Here is a 19,254-nt window from a genome sequence, read left to right as displayed (position 1 = left end):
GTTACTTCCATCTGCAGTTGGTATAAAGCCACAACAAACAAGCAATGGATCATCTGCCCTTTCACCATCTGATCTTCAGAAAGGTACCAATGAGCCATGGGTATGGGCTGACCAAGAAGATGTGTCTGGTTTAACTGATCGTCACTGTGATCCGAACGAGTGTTCACATTGCCAGGCTAAGAATTTGAAGTCAAGCGATGAAGATTCTCAAAATACAGCAGATGGTAGACAGGATGATCTATCATATTTAGCAACACACAATGAAAAATCTTGTGAGGGTACAAGCCATCTTGTAAAGGGTGATGGTTGTGTAGAAGAAGAGAATGTTATTCATGTGTCTGTAAGTCCACCAGACCCATCAAACATCCAGAGTTATGAGGATGATTTTGAAACAACTCTTAAAGAGTCATTTGATGGATCAAATGAAATGAGATCAGGTCGTAAAAGTGAACCAGTACTGATAGGTGGTGGTTTGTCATCAACTCCCATCGATGGCCGAAGGCACACACTACCTGCACCTAGACTCTTTGGAAGTTTGTCTCTCCTTTCAGCTCCTGTACCAACGTTTGATACATCCTCATGGGAGACTCTACCTCCTGCGGATGAATTAGACTTTGAATTGGAGGAAAAGCCAATAGCGAGCAGCACCAGGACACGAGACCCATCACCTGGGTCATTGAGTGCCGGTTCGTCAAGATCCCTAAATTCTTCATTGTCCTCGCTGTCACACCTGAGTATTCATCCAGATCACTCAGAATGTGACTCATGGCCATCTTCACCTGTTGCAGATCAAGCTTTAACGCCAGATGTATTTTTAGATCCGTGTGCAATTCAGTCACCCAAAGATGTGACGGTGAGTAAATACAGTGATGGTGATAAGTCTAGTGTGAGAGATCTTATAGAGATAAAATCTGTAACGATTGATAAAGAAAGAGCATCTGCAGTACAGGACAAAAAGCCAAAAGGACATGTTCAGAAAAACGAGCAGTCTAAGCCCATCACTGGAATGCTACACCTTACTCCTGTTGACACAGCAGGAGGCGGTCCTATTATATTTTCAGTGTCCATTCCCGAAGAACCAGGTGTAAACAGCAGTGCAAATGCAAGTGACCTAATTAATAGTGAAAAACAGAGTACGCAAAATGGATTTAAACAAAATAGGTGTGCGCCATACTCTGAAAGTTTGTGTAGTCATTCCAACGAGGTATCAGTTGAAGGCCGTTCTTGTGAAAAGCCAGGCAAGGTTAGTTGCTCTTCTCAGAATCTGTCAGTTGAGAATGACCACCACGGGAAAGAAGAACAATCTTCGAATTCTGCTCATGCTCGTAAGCCACCTCAGCGTCAAAGGAGTATTTCTCTGACTGAGCCTCCCAGCACGTTGGCCTTCGGTCAAAGCAAGAGACTTGTCACGAAGTCTACTCAGTCGGTAGGTGTTGCAGAGTTATTTTTATTTACCCCTTTCATATGCTATATATATATATATTATATATATAGATATATAATATTATATATATATATAATATATATGTGTGTGTGTGTGTGTGTGTGTGTGTGTGTGTGTATGTGTATGTGTGTAATATATTTCTTATGCAGTTTAAATGGAAACCCCTATTTGTAGGTTGAGCGAGCCTGTTTAACGTGGCTCAAGTCATTTTTGAAATTGCATACATAGTAGAGCAAATAACTGAAAATTATAGTCACTTTGAACGTTGTATGTTTTTTTTCTCGTTTGAGTGTGGTGTTAGTCATAATTTGTCAATTGTGTTGAAAATGTCACTTCGGCCCCAGTTAACTAATCATTTTATTGCTGTGGAGCTCTGGCTTTAGCGTTCTTTGTTGCTGCTAGTGATAGTAGGATTTGCATTCCATTGTATTATATTTGCGTCAACACAGGTACCAAGAAGGCATTTGACAGCATCCCCAAACCAGTACTATGAAAGGTCTTGTGGTACAATGACATTCCCATTAAAGATGCAACGCTAGTCGAAATTATCCATTCATGAAATAGGGTCAAAATTAATGTTGATGGGGTCTTGTTCAGTAAATTTACAGTACGTTGGGATGTGCTTTAAGGGAGTGTTGGTTTCCTTTGCTGTTTGCCCTTAATATTGAATTAATTTTTTTTAGTGAAAATATCAGTTATAGAAGGCAGAAAAGTTTTAGGGTGGACTAACGATAGAAACTTGACAGACTTAGAACACGCATATGATGCTATTGTCAACTGCAAACACTTCATGTTTTACAAAACTTGCTTAATAGGATGCATCACATATCGAGAGGGATGCGAAACGAAGTCAATCTACGAAAAATAGAAATAATGAGGACGGAGTATGCACTAAGGGATGAGGTAACTTTATACGGAGAAATTATTAATGTGGGTGAATCTTTCAAATATTTGAGAACAATGGTAAACACTAGTTTCTCTTGAGCTGGAATATAGTGAAAGTATTAAAAAAAAGCAAGTCAAACAATGGGCAGGACAAATAAGATTTGGAAATCAGAAAGACTGCAATTGCAAATGAAAGGATGTCCATAAGCTCAGTACTATCGATTTGCTATATAGAGAATAAAACTGTGGAAAATTGTGTCGATTTAAAATTAAAGCTTGAAGACGACTGGTACGAGTCAGTTGGCAGGATAGAGTTAGAAATGATGCGTTACGAGAACTTAGTGAAGCCCATCATTGAATGATATGATAATTAAAGGAAGCTGGGGTTTGCTCGGACATGTCCTTCGCACAACCGTCTGGGAATGAGAATAGGAAGCTGGGCTCCTGTGGGCACCAGACGAGTAAGAAGACCCAGACTTACTGGAATGGGACAGGATGCAGGAGAGTTGTAGATGAAAGTACAGGGAAGAGGTGAGTGCCGGAATCTCACACTAGCACTAGAATAAAAAGTGGAAATCATTTTTCGTCGATTATTTGCTCATGTCTACCCTCTTTACTGAATGATTCCCGCTATGATTAATGTTTTATCAGAATGTTAAACACTATGTTATCTTAGGGGTTTTTCAAATTACATTTTGAGTCTGTCGGTTCTGGAATGAACTTTTTCATCTTTAAAACTATATTTCGAATGAATATTATTTTTGATAATCTGTTTGTGTAGATTTTAAATGCGCACTAATCCCATTTTTAGTATTTACGTAATTTTAAAGCAGAAGTTAACATGGTGTTTTTATATGTAATATTTTAAAAACTAGATGTTAAATGGGCATTGCCTTTGTTAACCTCCATATTCTATATAGCCGTTAACAGTGATGTTACATTTGTTATTCAAATATTTCTTTTTTAAATCTAGAAGTTGCATTGGAATTAACTTTTGTTGTTCTATGTTCTTTGAAAGTAGATGTTTAATGGAACTTTGGTGTTTGATATCCCAGTTATAAAATTAGTTTTAAATGGTTGTTCTATACAAATTTATTGAAAGCAGTTCTAGAAGTTTATTTCATTTTCATTATTTTATTTTTTTCAAACCGAATGTGGTGCTTTATGAAGCTAGTTACAGTAGAAATTAGTTTAAAATTGTATTCTGTAGGTGATAGTTTTGCATTCCGATTGCTGAACATTTCTAAACCAGATAACGAACAGGGATTATAATTTTTTTTTTTTTTTTTTTAGATTTTCTTAACTAGTTCATATATTATTAAATGGTTGATACTGTTCGTATCGAAAGAATTTCAGTCCTTGGTATGTTTTGCATGTAATTTTGAAAAGACTTATTCTAGAGTTATTTTTAGGACGCATTTTTAGGTTATTATGGTTTGAGCTGAAACATTTTTGGATCTATTTATGCATATATATATTATTTCCATATAAACAACCTGCAAGCTTCTTTGTGTTTGATATGTTATTCTTAATATTTTAACGAACACCTGAGAGCTCCAGGTATTTGTAGTTGAGAGGCGGCATAAACTTATATCCTTTTGCGGTGGCGGTGTGGTCTAAGGCTTCACTGTGCGTCCTGAATTTGGTGGTTCAATGGTTCGCGCCCTTGAACCGACAAAGTTCTTATCGACTGAAAAATTCCCCTTCGGTTAACATATATGAAAATATATTAATTCCGAGGTAGAGCGAATTAGATATTAAGGGACATTTGTAGCTCGATGTATGTATATGAATCACGGTAATGTGATGACTCATATATATATTATGTATATAGATATACTTATGTGTGTGTTTATATATATATATATATATATATATATATATATATATATATATATATATATATATATACATATATATATATATATATATGTATGCATGTATGTATCTATATGATATGTAAATATATATATGAATATATATGCATAAATATATTTGTTTTAGTTATTTAGTGATTTTGGATTATAACTCAAAGAAGCCTGAAATTCACTTTTTTTCTCCACATTTTCGAGGCAAGATGTTCGTTGCATACATTAAGCTCAGGACTGTTGAGTATGCAGATAAGGAGCCGACTGCTTATCCCTTTGTTAACATTTCTTGCACATGATGGCTGTTAAGCCAGTCACTTTTGTTGCTTGCATTTGCATGTTAACGCTTTTGGTTGTTAAGTGGCCTTGTGCAATCTGATATGTCGTTTAGTGCCTGCTCTTTTCAGCTTAACTGGTAAATATTGTTTCGAGTTCTTAGACTGAACAGACTCTCTCTCTCTCTCTCTCTCTCTCTCTCTCTCTCTCATGCTCCTTATCTGCTCTTTCCTTGCCGGCGAAACTCATCATGGAAACTCTCTCTCTCTCTCTCCTCTCTCTCTCTCTCTCTCTCTCTCTCTCTCTCTCGTTATAGGCTCATTTTGCTGAATCCTTTTGATGGAAAACCAAGAGAGACAAAGTTCGCTTATGGCGAATGACTGGATTCATGTTTTGTTTTTTTTTTTTTTCTCTCATGATCCTGTTGCAAATCCCTTTGTGCATTTAGTTGAGCGTGTTGGGAAATCACAAGTCCTTGCAGGTCGTTGACTCGACTTGTTGCTAGTTGCAAATCGACTGCTTCCTCTCAGGAGAGCTATCTCTCAATAGAGCTATCTCTCGACTAGATCATTTGCAACCAGAAGCAGGCCGGGGTGTTCGTGATTGTTGCTTTTTTCCTTTGTTTACTTTTAAATTCTTTTTCTTGTGCTTCGGATTTGATGGTGACTGTTAAGGAAAACATTTCTGTATCATGAGGGATATATGGTTAGGCGAATAGAAGTCCTCCATGTGTAGTGTGTGTGTGTATGTATATATATGTATATATATATATGTATGTATGTATATGTATAGGTAGATACGTAGATGATAACAGGCTTATTCTGCATTCCTAATTAAAAACAAAACCCTTGTTTTTTTCGCAGATTTTTACATTTATTAATTATTCATTTACAGTTACATTTTTTAATCAAGGCAATTTTATTTGTAACGTTTAAATCATATCTCACACGAAGATTACCTTTCAGCATATTATGAAACGAAGTGTGACGCAAGTATCGGAATATGATTTGGTAAAGCTGACTTCAAAGGCATATTCAAGTTGATTTTCCGTCACCAATAGCCTTATTACTTGAGGTTTATTTCAGATGCGTAACTCATAAGTAAAATATAATCTGAAAGCATCACCAAATAGGCCTCCAAAGGAAAGGTTGCTTTGAATTCATTATTTTCTTCAAAAGTTTTCTCATTGGTATGAAAATGTTTATCTAAACTTTGCTTGGAACTTGACATTTTTATTATGAGTTAGCCTACATTATACTACTCTTGTAGTGTGCTTTCAGAGCAGAGTAGTGCTTAAAACGTCATTCTCCAAGAGCAGAGGTTGTTTTAAAACATACAAATTTAATTTTTAAATTAATAATTTGAGGTACAGTTTGTTTTATTCTTAGGTATCTGAATAAAAATTGATTTTAATTTAATTTATGCAACAGGTTTATTGAATTAGTAATTGTGAAAGGAAACATATGTACATTTGATTGTTCCTAACGCGATTTTTTCTGTGCAAGTTTGTCTGTGTGTATATATATATATATATATATATATATATATATATATATATATATATTACTTATAGTAAAATTTGATATATTTACCTTCAGTCGAAGTAGAGTATGTGTATATTTGATGACCAACATTGCTGATTATTTCCCGTTGTCTTCCTTCGCAGTCTGGATCGGGACCCTTGAGTCACTTCCTAAGGGCCGTCGAATCCCACATCCGAGGAGGGAGCCGCCATAGCCAGCAACCCCAGCCCCCCGCCCCCCTCACTTTCTCCGTCCCCTGCCAGCATCTGTCACCCTCCTCCACCCCGACGTCTACAGGGAGCTCTACAGCGCCCACCATCGTTCTAGACGCCTTCACTCAGACCACGCCCACGCCTACCCCTCAGTCGGCGTCGCGCGCCTCGTCCGTGACCTGGCTGAGCGAATGCGGGTGTGACGACCTGGCCTCCATCGAGCCCTGCGCGTCCTCTCTCGCCCTCAGCATCACCGAGGACGACTACGGCGATGACGACGACGAGGACGACGAGGAGGAGGACGACTGGTCCGAGGGAGGGTCTCTCTCGTCCTCCTCCCCCCCGCCCACCCCGGCCTCCATGCCGCGGGACGACTCCTCGCTCTCCCTCTCCGAGTCCCTGGATACCCTCGACATCAACGGCGAGTCCGGCATCGGCACCGTGTCCACGCGGCCCTCCGTCAGCCCCCCCTCCCACGCCCATCACACCCTCGACCTCTCCGGCTCCAACTTGTCCTCCGAGGACACGGGCCTCGAGAACAGCTTCGAGAGGCAGATCCGACGCTACATCCCCAACACACGGCCGCCCGCCCGAGAGAGCGACCACCACGTCCAGCACTACCGGAGGCGCCGCCCGAGGCCGCGCCACCACGAGCAGTGGGTGCGGAGGGAGGACCAGATGACCCAGACCGATCCGCTCCCGCCCACGCCCTCGCCGCACGGCGTCGCGGCGGAAGACTCCTCGCCCTCCCGCGAAAGCATCCTTCAAGACTCGAACGAAACCCTCGAACGAAGCAGGGGCGGATCGGAAGAGCGGATGATGGTCAGACACACCCACAGTGAACCCCATCTAGACGCTACGCTCACGCCCTTGGGTGGTTCCCTGAGGGGCGTGTGCAGCGAGGCTGCGCTTCCTCCCATTCCGACGTCGCATTCCGCTCGCAGTGCTTTCACGCCCTCGGCGCCCACTCTGCCCACTCTAACGGAAGACAAGCCTCCAATGGCACCGCTCAATAGCAAGCCACCCCGCCCACGGCATCTTTCTTTATGTTCCTCGCACCCGCCTCAGCATTCGCCGGGGAAGGCGTGTTCCGCCCCGGTCTTGGAATCCAAGCAGCAGAATGCTTACACCCAGCACACTCCTGCCACGACTCCTTCTGAGGATTCCTCCGGAGAGACCCCGGTAAGTCCTCAGTCCTTCTATTACTCTTAGGATCAATTACGATTAGAGTTAAAGTGTTGACGTTCTTCTTCTTTTCATGAGAATTAACATGGCTTGGATTTCTGGAGTGTTTTTGAAGCTGTGATGAAAGAAATTATCAAACTGATTTTGGAGGCAGTGACTCCATTCTAGATTTCTTTAGAGTAACATTCGTCATTTTTATTTGTGTATTGATAGTCTAGTATGTTTGTGTGAATAAATATCTGGTATTTAATATGTAGACTATTAGCGTCATAGTTATATTTTTTATATAAAGACTCTGGAAGACGCGTTAAAAGTTACCTTAGATATGTAATACGGACGCAAAGAAAGTATTAGGATTCTCATGTAAATAGATAAGTCTAGACTGATAGTGATGGTGTGACCTTCCTCCTCCTCCTCCTCCTCCTCCTCCCAGTGATTGAAATTCCAAATTTCTTTCGAAAACCAATAGCGGAAGACCGCTATTAGGGGCAGAAGTAGAAAAATTAAGAAAAGATATAACCTAGATTCTAGAACTTTAGGTAATCAAACTATAAAAGCTCTTCTCGTGTCGTGTATCTCTTGGGCGTGCGTTCTACTTGTAGGGTGAATCATACTGAAATGGTTGTTGAAAGCCATGAAGTTAGCTAAGAGGTTGGATTTGATATGAGGGGAGAAGAGAGAGAGAGACCTTACAGACCTTACCTTACATCTTGTTCGGGTTGCCCCAGGTCCCTCAGTGTGAGGCACCTCTAATGTCTACCAGAGAGTTGCTAGTACATCTTCCGGTATATTTTGCATCTTCCAATCTTGGATGGTCTGGGATGCAGTTTAGATATTTGTCGAGCTTATTCTTAAACACATCTACGCTCACTCCTGATATATTCCTCAGATGAGCTGGCAACGCATTGAATAGACGCTGCATTATCGATGCTGGTGCTTAGTGGATTAATGTCCTGTGTGCTTTCCTTATTTTTCCTGGTATAGTTTTGGGCACTATTAATCTACCTCTGCTTGCTCTTTCTGATATTTTTAGTTCCATGATATTTTCTGCTATTCCTTCTATCTGTTTCCATGCCTGAATTATCATGTAGCGTTCTCTTCTCCTTTCTAGACATATATAATTTAAGAATTGTAGTCTTTCCCAGTAGTCTAGGTCCTTAACTTCTTCTATTCTAGCTGTAAAGGACCTTTGTACACTCTCTATTTGTGCAATATCCTTTTGATAGTGTGGGTACCATATCATATTGCAATATTCAAGTGGACTACGAACATATGTTTTATAAAGCATAATCATGTGTTCAGCTTTTCTTGTTTTGAAGTGCCGTAACAACATTCCATTTTTGCTTTACATTTTGCCAACAGAGTTGCTATTTGATCATTGCATAACATGTTCCTATTCATCATCACACCAAGGTCTTTAACTGCTTCCTTATTTGTGATGGTCTCATTATTAGGTCCCTTATATGCATATAGCTTTCTTTCTCTGTCTCCATAATTTATTGATTCAAATTTATCAGAGTTAAATACCATCCTATTTACCTCTGCCCAATCATATACTTTGTTAAGGTCTCTTTGTAGAGCGTTCCTATCTTCATCACAAGTAATTTCTCTACTTATTCTTGTGTCATCTGCGAAACTACTCACTACCGAATCCTTAACATTATTGTCTATGTCTTCAATCATAATAACAAACAGTATTGCAGCTAACACCGTACCTTGCGGCACACCGGATATTACCTTGGCTTCATCCGATTTCTCGTCGTTTGCAATAACTATCTGTTTCTGTTGTGTAAAAAATTCTTTTAACCATCTTCCTACTTTATCCACGATATTGTGTTTTCTAATTTTCTTCGCCAATATATTATGGTCTACTTTATCAAAAGCTTTTGCAAAGTCTAAATAAACCACATCTGTTTCATTTCCGCTTTTCATATTTTTGAATATGTTTTCACGGTGGACTAACAGTTGGGTTTGTGTACTTTTTCCGGGTACGAAACCTGTTGTCTTTATTAAACAAATTATTTTTTATTAATGTTTCATAATATTTTTCTTCATTACCCTTTCATACACTTTCATAATATGTGATGTTAGACTCACAGGCCTATAATTACTTGCCTCTAGTCTTGATCCACTTTTGAAAGTAGGGGTAATATATGCTAATTTGTGCTCATCATATATCTTGCCTGTATCTACACTTTGTCTTAATAATATTGCAAGTGGCTTTGCGATAGAATGAACTACTTTCTTTAACAAAATAGCAGGAATTCCATCAGGCCCTGCAGCAGCTCCATTTTTAATTTCATTAATAGCCTGCACAATATCAGCTTCATTAATATCTATGTCAGCTAAATATTCACTATTTTCATCCCTTACTTCTATATCATTATCTTCATTATCTATTCTAGGGGTGAATTCTCTCTTATATCGTTCTGCCAGTATGTTGCAAATTTCCTTTTTTTCATTCGTTAATCTCCCTTCAATTCTCAGAGGGCCTATTTCTATTCTTCTTTTATTCATCTTCTTCGCATATGAGTATAATAGTTTGGGGTTTTGCTTGATATTTAATAGGGTTTTTTCTTCCAAGTCCCGTTTTTCATTTTCTTTTGATTGTATAATCTTTTGTTCTGCATTTTCTATCTTACTTTTTAGTTCTATAACTTTCCATGCATTTTTTTCTTTTGCAAGACCTTTTTTCCACTTTCTGATTTTCTGGAACAAGATCCTTCTGTCTCTTGGTATGCATGAATGATGTTTACTTTTCTTCTTCGGTATATATTTTTCCACTATTATCTCCAATATTTTATATAATATCTCCGTATTTACCCTTATGTCATCACTTACGAAAATGTTATCCCAATCTTTGTTTAATTCTTCATTAATTTCTGACCATTTTATATTTTTTACTGTAGAAGTTGTATTTTCCATATCCTTCCCACTTTTTCATTTCTTGCTTATCTCTATTTTCACTTGCTTTGGAATGAACTGTTAATTCTATGACATTATGGTCTGAAATACTCGCATTATAAACTATTATTTTCTTTAACATAATTCATCTCGTTCACAAATACTAGGTCTAAAGTATTTTCCTTTCTTGTTGGCAGGTGATTTATTTGTTGAATGTTGTATTCTAGTAGCATATCTAATAGCTTTTCAAATTGCCGCTTATCTTCTGCACTACTATTACTCTCTTTTTTATATGTATAAGTACAACCACAATCTCCTATTCGTTCTTTCCATTCTACGAAAGGAAAGTTGAAGTCACCAGATAGGAGAATAGTCCAGTCCTTGTGATTTCTACATATATCATCCAATTTTTCAATTATTAAGTCAAACTCTTTAGTATTAGGAGGTCTTATATATTACTATGTTCATCAATTTTTCAGATTCAAATTCTACCGCTATTAGTTCACATTCTGAGTTACTATATTTCTCATATATTTTTCCTTGTTTTTTGTCTTTCCCATATATTGCGGTTCCCCCTTGATTCCTATTTTTTCTATCTGATCTATAAGTTTGGAACCCTTTTATTTGATCATCATTCCCAGTCTCTTGGGAATACCAGGTTTCACTTATATTCATTATATCTATTTTCTTTTCATTTTGGGTTAGTTCTTCTAAGTACTCTATTTTTCTTTTTGAGTTACTCGTAACTAAACCCTGCGCATTCATCACTATGATGGTTTGCGTGTTTTCTCCTTCATTTAATACTGATAGTAATAAGGATTTTCCCATGTCTCTTTCCTGTTCTGGTATGTTGTTCTTTTTTTCATTTCCAGAAATTCTGACATTAAAAAATCCAACTTTTCCATAATATTTGATCTTCCTTCATCATAATTATTAATTTTGTGTCTGAATCTGCAATTTTCTCCGTTTCTGCAATATCTTCTTGCATAATAAATACAGTTATTATCTCTTGAGTAGAATTTCGGAGCTGATGCTTTGAAATTTTTTGCTGACACCTCTGCATATCTCATTGGTGGTTTGCTTTTCTCTTTTACCTGATATTCTTGATTTCTCTCTTTATTTGTTTCTTTCTTATTTTGGATTTTATTACTTGGTTGGTTATTTATTTGATTATGATTCATGGCTACAGGGTGCATATATTTGCATTTTTTGTCGAACTTACATCCTTTTCCTTCTTTTAGGTTTTTACATATTTTTGGATGCAGATCTCTGCAATCATCCCCATATCCATCTAAGTATGCACATTTACCATATATTTCATAGTTTTGACATATCTTAGGATGTTTGTAGTAACATCTTTCTCCAAATCTGCAATTCCCTCTTTTCAAAAGGTTGCAGATTTGTCTTTCTTGTCTATTTTTTCCTCTTTCCCGTCATTGTATAGATCTGGGTAGAGCCTCTTCGGGATTTGCTTTTCTGTTGTCATATCGTAATTTATTTCTTCGTAGGTATGCTGCTTTATTGCCTCATATGTAGTATCAATGAGTATCTCTGCATCCATACTTTTATCTTGTTCTTTGTTTTCCTTATTTTTTTCTGTCATTTCATTTTTGTTTACTTTTCTTCCGTTTTCCTCTTCTTCTTTTCTTCTTCTTCTTCCTCTTCCTCTTCTTCTTCATCCTCAACTATTTGTACATTCAATCTTGATTTAATAACATTGTCTATCCATGATAGACATGTTGAACAAAAAAATCCTTGTATCTTTTCTCAAATCTTGTATTACCTCAGCACACTGTGGATGGGTCGGAATGTTGCATGCAGCACATTTTCTGATTAGGTTTTGTGGATTGACTATGCTATACCAAACCTTTACACAGTTTGCATGCTTTTGGCATTCTTTTTTTTCCTAATGCATCAATTAGTATATTCACAAGATTCACCTTATTCATTTTCTTTGTCGGAATATGTTGGTTTATGTATATTTTCTTTATGAGTCTCTTGACCACTTGGATTTTATTTGGAACTTCTTCAATTATTTTCAAGATGTTTTCATTAGATTTGTTCCAGTTTGAAGGATTATATCCTTCTAATATATCTATGAATGCTTTTGTATCTTTTTGGTTAGGACTGTTGCTGATTTCATAGATGAGAAATGCCAGTTCCCTTCCTGCTACCTCATCGTATTGCGAATCTGCTAAACACGCCAAATTACGCCACCTTTTCCCGCAGTTGGAACTTACTGCCATCTTGTTCTGATTTATAGTATTACACTTGATAAACTAACTTAGAAGACGCTTTATCCTACTATTTTCACACTAATCTTATCACCGATAGTTCACGAACACTTCTAGATATTTCTCAAATTCTAGTCGTATGTTAAACTTGTGATATCTGTTGATTATTGTGACTTCACGCGGGTACGTCTCACCAAGCAAGATGGCTACTACGAGAGAGAGAGGAGAGAGAGAGGAGAGAGAGAGAGAGAGAGAGAGAGAGAATGAATGTTACAGCTTTGATTTGCGTTTGAGAGTGATAATTTGGATAGCTTGATTTTAGAATTTGCATATAATTTTAGTTTATTTACATATTCGTCGACTATTCAAAGAAGCTTAACAGTTTACTGTTTACTTAAAACATAGTCCAGATGTCTGTGTTATATTTATTATATAATATATATCTATATATATACTTATATATATATATTCTTTATCATTCTGCATCCGTAAAGGTAAAAAAGAGAATTGAAGTCAAATTTGCTTGCACTCCTGTTATTGATGGCAGTGCAGGCTTGTAGATGAGAGAGAGAGAGAGAGAGAGAGAGAGAGAGAGAGAGAGAGAGAGAGAGAGAGAGAGAGAGAGAGAACAACGGCGTGTCATGTTATTGGTATTCATTGGAAACTGTAAAAAAAGAAAAATCCGTTGCCGAGTGGTCGTTGTTGCATATTCATAAGACTTTTGAATGTTATATATTGAGTCTGGAAAAATGTTCAGTGGAACTGTGGAAGTTGCATTTTGGCAGAAATTACGTTTGTTCGTTACGGGCATAATTTCACTTATTTGACGTGTTGATACTTGTTATGTGATTGGAAAGTTTGAATGGTGTGAAAAAATTCATGGGCGTCCGCAAGGGGATGCCAGGGGCGGGGGGACCCCGTGGAATTTCTGGAAAGAAATGCATGGAAAATACAAAATTATTTAAAAAGTACGTGGAAAATGCAAAATGAATAAAATACTATGAAAATTTCTCCCCTGTTTATTCAGTTTTCTGTTATTACTAGAACTTCTGGAAATAGTTTTTTATTTTTCGAAAAAGGGGTGAGGGATACCCCTCCCCTGAGACGTCCCCCCCCACCATTTTTTTCTGCAGGCGCCCATGGACCGTGAGATTTTCATTTCCTGCATTTTATCATTTGAATAAATGTAGAATTAATTGTCATTTCTTATTTGTAGCTTCTAAGTTGTAGCATATCCTTGTAGCACATATTCGTAACCTTGTCCTAGTAATATGTTCCAGGTCAATTGTTTATGGGCCAATCTGAAGGTGTTGGACTGTATATACTTATTTATTTAATCATTTGTTATTTTAATTTTTCTTTTTTAATAACAGATCCCTTCTTTCTGTATCTCCGATTACCCTCTGTAACTCATTTCGAATGAACAGGCTTATTCTTAGGAAGCTTGAATTTCAACTCAGTGTCCCCTGTGGGCTTGCTCCATATGAGTAAGGTTCATCCTCTGAAATAATAATAATAATAATAATAATAATAATAATAATAATAATAATAATAATAATAATAATAAGGATGCAGAAGGAAGTGTAGGGGCACAAAAGACCAGCTCCTGATAGACAAAATGGTAATGAAGAACAGTAGGAGAAGGAAAACCAACCTAAGCATGGCATGGATAGACTATAAGAAAGCCTTCGACATGATACCACACACATGGCTAATAGAATGCCTGAAAATATATGGGGCAGAGGAAAATACCATCAGCTTCCTCAAAAATACAATGCGCAACTGGAATACAATACTTACAAGCTCTGGAATAAGACTAGCAGAGGTTAATATCAGGAGAGGGATCTTCCAGGGCGACTCACTGTCCCCACTACTCTTCGTAGTAGCCATGATTCCCATGACAAAAGTACTACAGAAGATGGATGCCGGGTACCAACTCAAGAAAAGAGGTAACAGAATTAACCATCTGATGTTCATGGACGACATCAAGCTGTATGGTAAGAGCATCAAGGAAATAGATACCCTAATCCAGACTGTAAGGATTGTATCTGGGGACATCAGGATGGAGTTTGGAATAGAAAAATGCGCCTTAGTCAACATACAAAAAGGCAAAGTAACGAGAACTGAAGGGATAAAGCTACCAGATGGGAGCAACATCAAACACATAGATGAGACAGGATACAAATACCTGGGAATAATGGAAGGAGGAGATATAAAACACCAAGAGATGAAGGACACGATCAGGAAAGAATATATGCAGAGACTCAAGGCGATACTCAAGTCAAAACTCAACGCCGGAAATATGATAAAAGCCATAAATACATGGGCAGTGCCAGTAATCAGATACAGCGCAGGAATAGTGGAATGGACGAAGGCAGAACTCCGCAGCATAGATCAGAAAACCAGGAAACATATGACAATACACAAAGCACTACACCCAAGAGCAAATACGGACAGACTATATATAACACGAAAGGAAGGAGGGAGAGGACTACTAAGTATAGAGGACTGCGTCAACATCGAAAACAGAGCACTGGGGCAATATCTGAAAACCAGTGAAGACGAGTGGCTAAAGAGTGCATGGGAAGAAGGACTAATAAAAGCAGACGAAGACCAGAAATATACAGAGACAGGAGAAAGACAGAAAGAACAGAGGACTGGCACAACAAACCAATGCACGGACAATACATGAGACAGACTAAAGAACTAGCCAGCGATGACAATTGGCAATGGCTACAGAGGGGAGAGCTAAAGAAGGAAACTGAAGGAATGATAACAGCGGCACAAGATCAGGCCCTAAGAACCAGATATGTTCAAAGTACGATAGACGGAAATAACATCTCTCCCATATGTAGGAAGTGCAATACGAAAAGTGAAACCATAAACCACATAGCAAGTGAATGCCCGGCACTTGCACAGAACCAGTACAAAAAGAGGCATGATTCAGTGGCAAAAGCCCTCCACTGGAGCCTGTGCAAGAAACATCAGCTACCTTGCAGTAATAAGTGGTACGAGCACCAACCTGAAGGAGTGATAGAAAACGATCAGGCAAAGATTCTCTGGGACTATGGTATCAGAACGGATAGGGTGATACGTGCAAACAGACCAGACGTGACGTTGATTGACAAAGTCAAGAAGAAAGTATCACTCATTGATGTCGCAATACCATGGGACACCAGAGTTGAAGAGAAAGAGAGGGAAAAATTGGATAAGTATCAAGATCGAAAATAGAAATAAAGAAGGATATGGGATATGCCAGTGGAAATCGTACCCATAATCATAGGAGCACTAGGCACGATCCAAGATCCCTGAAAAGGAATCTAGAAAAACTAGAGGCTGAAGTAGCTCCAGGACTCATGCAGAAGAGTGTGATCCTAGAAACGGCACACATAGTAAGAAGAGTGATGGACTCCTAAGGAGGCAGGATGCAACCCGGAACCCCACACTATAAATACCACCCAGTCGAATTGGAGGACTGTGATAGAGCAAAAAAAAAAAAAAAAAAAAAAAATGATAATAATAATAATAATAATCATAGGAGCACTAGGCACGATCCCAAGATTCCTGAAAAAGATCTAGAAAAACTAGAGGCCTGAAGTAGCTCCCCAGGACTCATGCAGAAGAGTGTGATCCTAGAAACGGCACAACATAGTAGAAACAGTGATGGACTCCTAAGGGCCCAGGTTCAACCCGGAACCCCCCACACTATAAAATACCACCCGTCGAATTGGAGGACTGTGATAGAGCAAAAAAAAAAAAAATAATAATAATAATAATAATAATGTCAGGCAGCTATTGGAGATTACAAACCAGTGTACACTGGTAATTATAAAAATACTGGTTAGGTTATATAAACTTGGCAGGTTACTAAAAAAAAACAAGCTCATTTCAGTCAGGTATGAAAATTTTCTCTTAATTAAAGGAGTGATTAGTGTCTTTCAAATGATATACTCCATGCTGTCAAAATTAGTGCTTAATAACGTCAAAATATCACTGAGGCTTTAGCAATTGTACAGTTGACTTCAGTTTGCCGTTTTAAGAGGAGTTTGAAGATAAGTAAAGAGATTACTTTTCAGGAGAAAGGAGACTTACTTGCTAGAGTTGGTGCACAGTGAAGCCTCTGCTTTCTTCCTCTCTTCTTTTCCGTAATTAAGTAAACTCTCTCTCTCTCTCTCTCTCTCTCTCTCTCTCTCTCTCTCTCTCTCTCTCTCTCTCTCTCTCTTCTCTCTCTCTCTCTCTCTCTCTCTCTCTCTCTCTCTCTCTCTCTCTCATCCTTTTACCGACCGATCGATTTGTCCTCTACCTAAGAGACTTTCCACTGGAAATCCTCGTCGTTCTTATTGATCTGCAGAAGAAATGTTGTACGAAAAGAGAACCTTGAACTTCTTTTTCTAAAACCTATTTACTCTCTATAAAAAAAAAAAACTTTCCCTTTCCCTTTTAAAGGCCATTATGTTAGCACTATTATTATGGCAGTCACTGTGAGGACAGTGATGTTTACACTGCAAAAGCCTCTCTCTCTCTCTCTCTCTCTCTCTCTCTCTCTCGTCTCTCTCCTCCTTCTCTCTCTCTCTCATCGACATCCTGCACCCCCCCTCGTATTCGTCATTCATGTTTTAAGTGTATGACACACCAAATTAAGGCTAAGTTTAAAAGCGTTTACAAAACTGATGCTTCTTTAGGTCTACTAAAATAAAATTATTATTGTTTATTAGCTTGTATAAAAAAAATTTACTTATTTTCGTAGACTTCTCATCGGTCGTTAGTTATTTATGAATTAATTTTAAATTTTAGGAGTTGATATCCAGGTTAGATTGACAGTAAACTGTTTTCGTAAAGTCGAATGAACTCTGACCCATTCCCTTGAATCCATATCCCAGAATAGATCGGCCTGACCTCTGCTTACCTCGCTTACGCCATTTCACATAACCCGAGCTGACCGTCAGACAACATCCGTGAATAATGACACCGTACCTGTTGTCTGAGATCTTCCAAACACCGGGCTGGTTGCCACGTACCGTTGTCAGGTTTAACCTTTCATGCATGCAGCAGGCTTCATTATTTATTTTGTTTGTGCCTTACCTTCATTTCGTTCCGTTTTCTGTTGAGTGCGCGAGGAAGAAAATCGTCGAGCGCTCGCCCAATTTGTAAGGGAAACTTCTGCTTTCTTACTTATTCATTTATTTACATATGATGCGATGTCTTGCGTCTTGATTTAAACGATTTCGTATCTGTTTTGGCCGGTAATTGAATTGGTTTATGAATTAGAAAGTACACGTTCGTATGAATTCCAAGTTGAAAGATAAATGTGCTCGAAATACTTTTTATATGATTATAGCAATATTCCTTTCCTGTTTCGCTCAATTCAAAGATCAATGCTCTCTCTCTCTCTCTCTCTCTCTCTCTCTCTCTCTCTCTCTCTCTCTCTCTCTCTCTCTCTTCTTCTTCTTCTTCTTCTTCTTCTTCTTCCTCCTTGGACAGATGTTGTTATCATGAGTAAATAGTGCCAAAAGTATGCTGCTTTTACAGCCAAAGCGAAGTTTTAAAGTAGTGTGGGCGTCACGCCCTTGTGTTTGGTTTTATATTTAAGTTAGTGCTTCCATTCGGTCGCTTTCATTTAAAGCTGTTATTAATATCGTCGGCTAAGTGCTTGCCGTATGAAGTTACTGGAATGTTTTAATTTTTATTTTGTACTCTCCATTTTGGTTATGAAATTTCACAAGTGAATTAGCCATTCATTGATACATTATTAATTGATTTTATTACTATTAACGCTCGTAGTTCTTAACCCACATATATTCTGTTGAAAACACACAAAGAGTAAGATCCTATTTGTCATGTTTGGAAGCAGAAGACTACCTGATAGTATCCTACGCTCAAGGCATGCTCTCTCTCTCTCTCTCTCTCTCTCTCTCTCTCTCTCTCTCTCTCATTAGCTACTTACTCCGTCTCATAAGCTTAGTTCGCTTTCTCCTCCTACTCCTCCTCCTCCTTCATTCTCATCGTTCACCAACACCCAACGCCACCAACTCCTTATCTTCTTTTTTCCATCTGCTTGGACTCGCATATGCTGGAAGTCCTTCTCTATGAATTTATGAATACATTTTGGTATGGCATAAAGTTTCCACAATCTCAACCACTACTCCAGAATCACTGAAGCTGTTTCAACCAAACATGGCGCAAAATCCTCATTCGGTCAATAGGAATGAAGCTTCTTCAGTTGACATATAATTTAGAAATATAGAAATACTGTAAAGCGTAAGATCTTCTGTAGCACTGCCGGCCCAGAATCAGTAAAATTAATTTATTTCGCATTGCCTGCCTTCACCTTTTCTGTTAGCCTGAGTTAGCAAAGGTCACTTAGAAAAGGTCACTAGGTTATGTTGACCTTCACCTTTCCGTGAAAAAATCAATAATAGACATTCAGACATGCAGCTGTCCGCATGGCATTAATATTCTTTCATTTTTCGCGTGGATATCTTTTTCTGTGCAGTCAGCGCATATCCATCGCTTTTATTATCATATTGGTCTACTACACATCCATCTGTTTTTTTTATAGCCGTATATAATATATAGTATATATATACTATATATATATATATATATATATATATATATATATATATATAGCTTATGTCTTTCTATGTGCTTGCAATGTGTATGGGCATCTATCCTGTGATTTCACAAGCATTTACTGACATCTGTTTCATTTCTTTTTATGCA

The 19,254-nt window shown here is 38.1% G+C and overlaps 1 protein-coding gene across 1 annotated transcript in view; it reads left to right on the top strand.

Moving 5' to 3' along the window:
• The window catches only part of LOC135225157 (mucin-2-like), an 861,510-nt gene that overhangs the window by 415,789 nt on the left and 426,467 nt on the right, over nucleotides 1-19,254 (top strand). Inside the window, exons 4-5 of the mRNA XM_064264391.1 lie at nucleotides 1-1,426; nucleotides 6,140-7,390. The exon at nucleotides 1-1,426 is cut by the window's left edge and continues 1,421 nt beyond it. Of these exons, the coding sequence (XP_064120461.1) occupies nucleotides 1-1,426; nucleotides 6,140-7,390 (2,677 nt within the window). The remainder of the gene's footprint in view (nucleotides 1,427-6,139; nucleotides 7,391-19,254) is intronic.

This window comes from Macrobrachium nipponense, chromosome 13, assembly GCF_015104395.2.
Source record: "Macrobrachium nipponense isolate FS-2020 chromosome 13, ASM1510439v2, whole genome shotgun sequence".
In the NCBI taxonomy this organism is placed as follows: domain Eukaryota; kingdom Metazoa; phylum Arthropoda; class Malacostraca; order Decapoda; family Palaemonidae; genus Macrobrachium; species Macrobrachium nipponense.
Note: the sequence above shows the minus strand (reverse complement) of the source record. Positions and strands in the feature narration are given on the sequence as shown.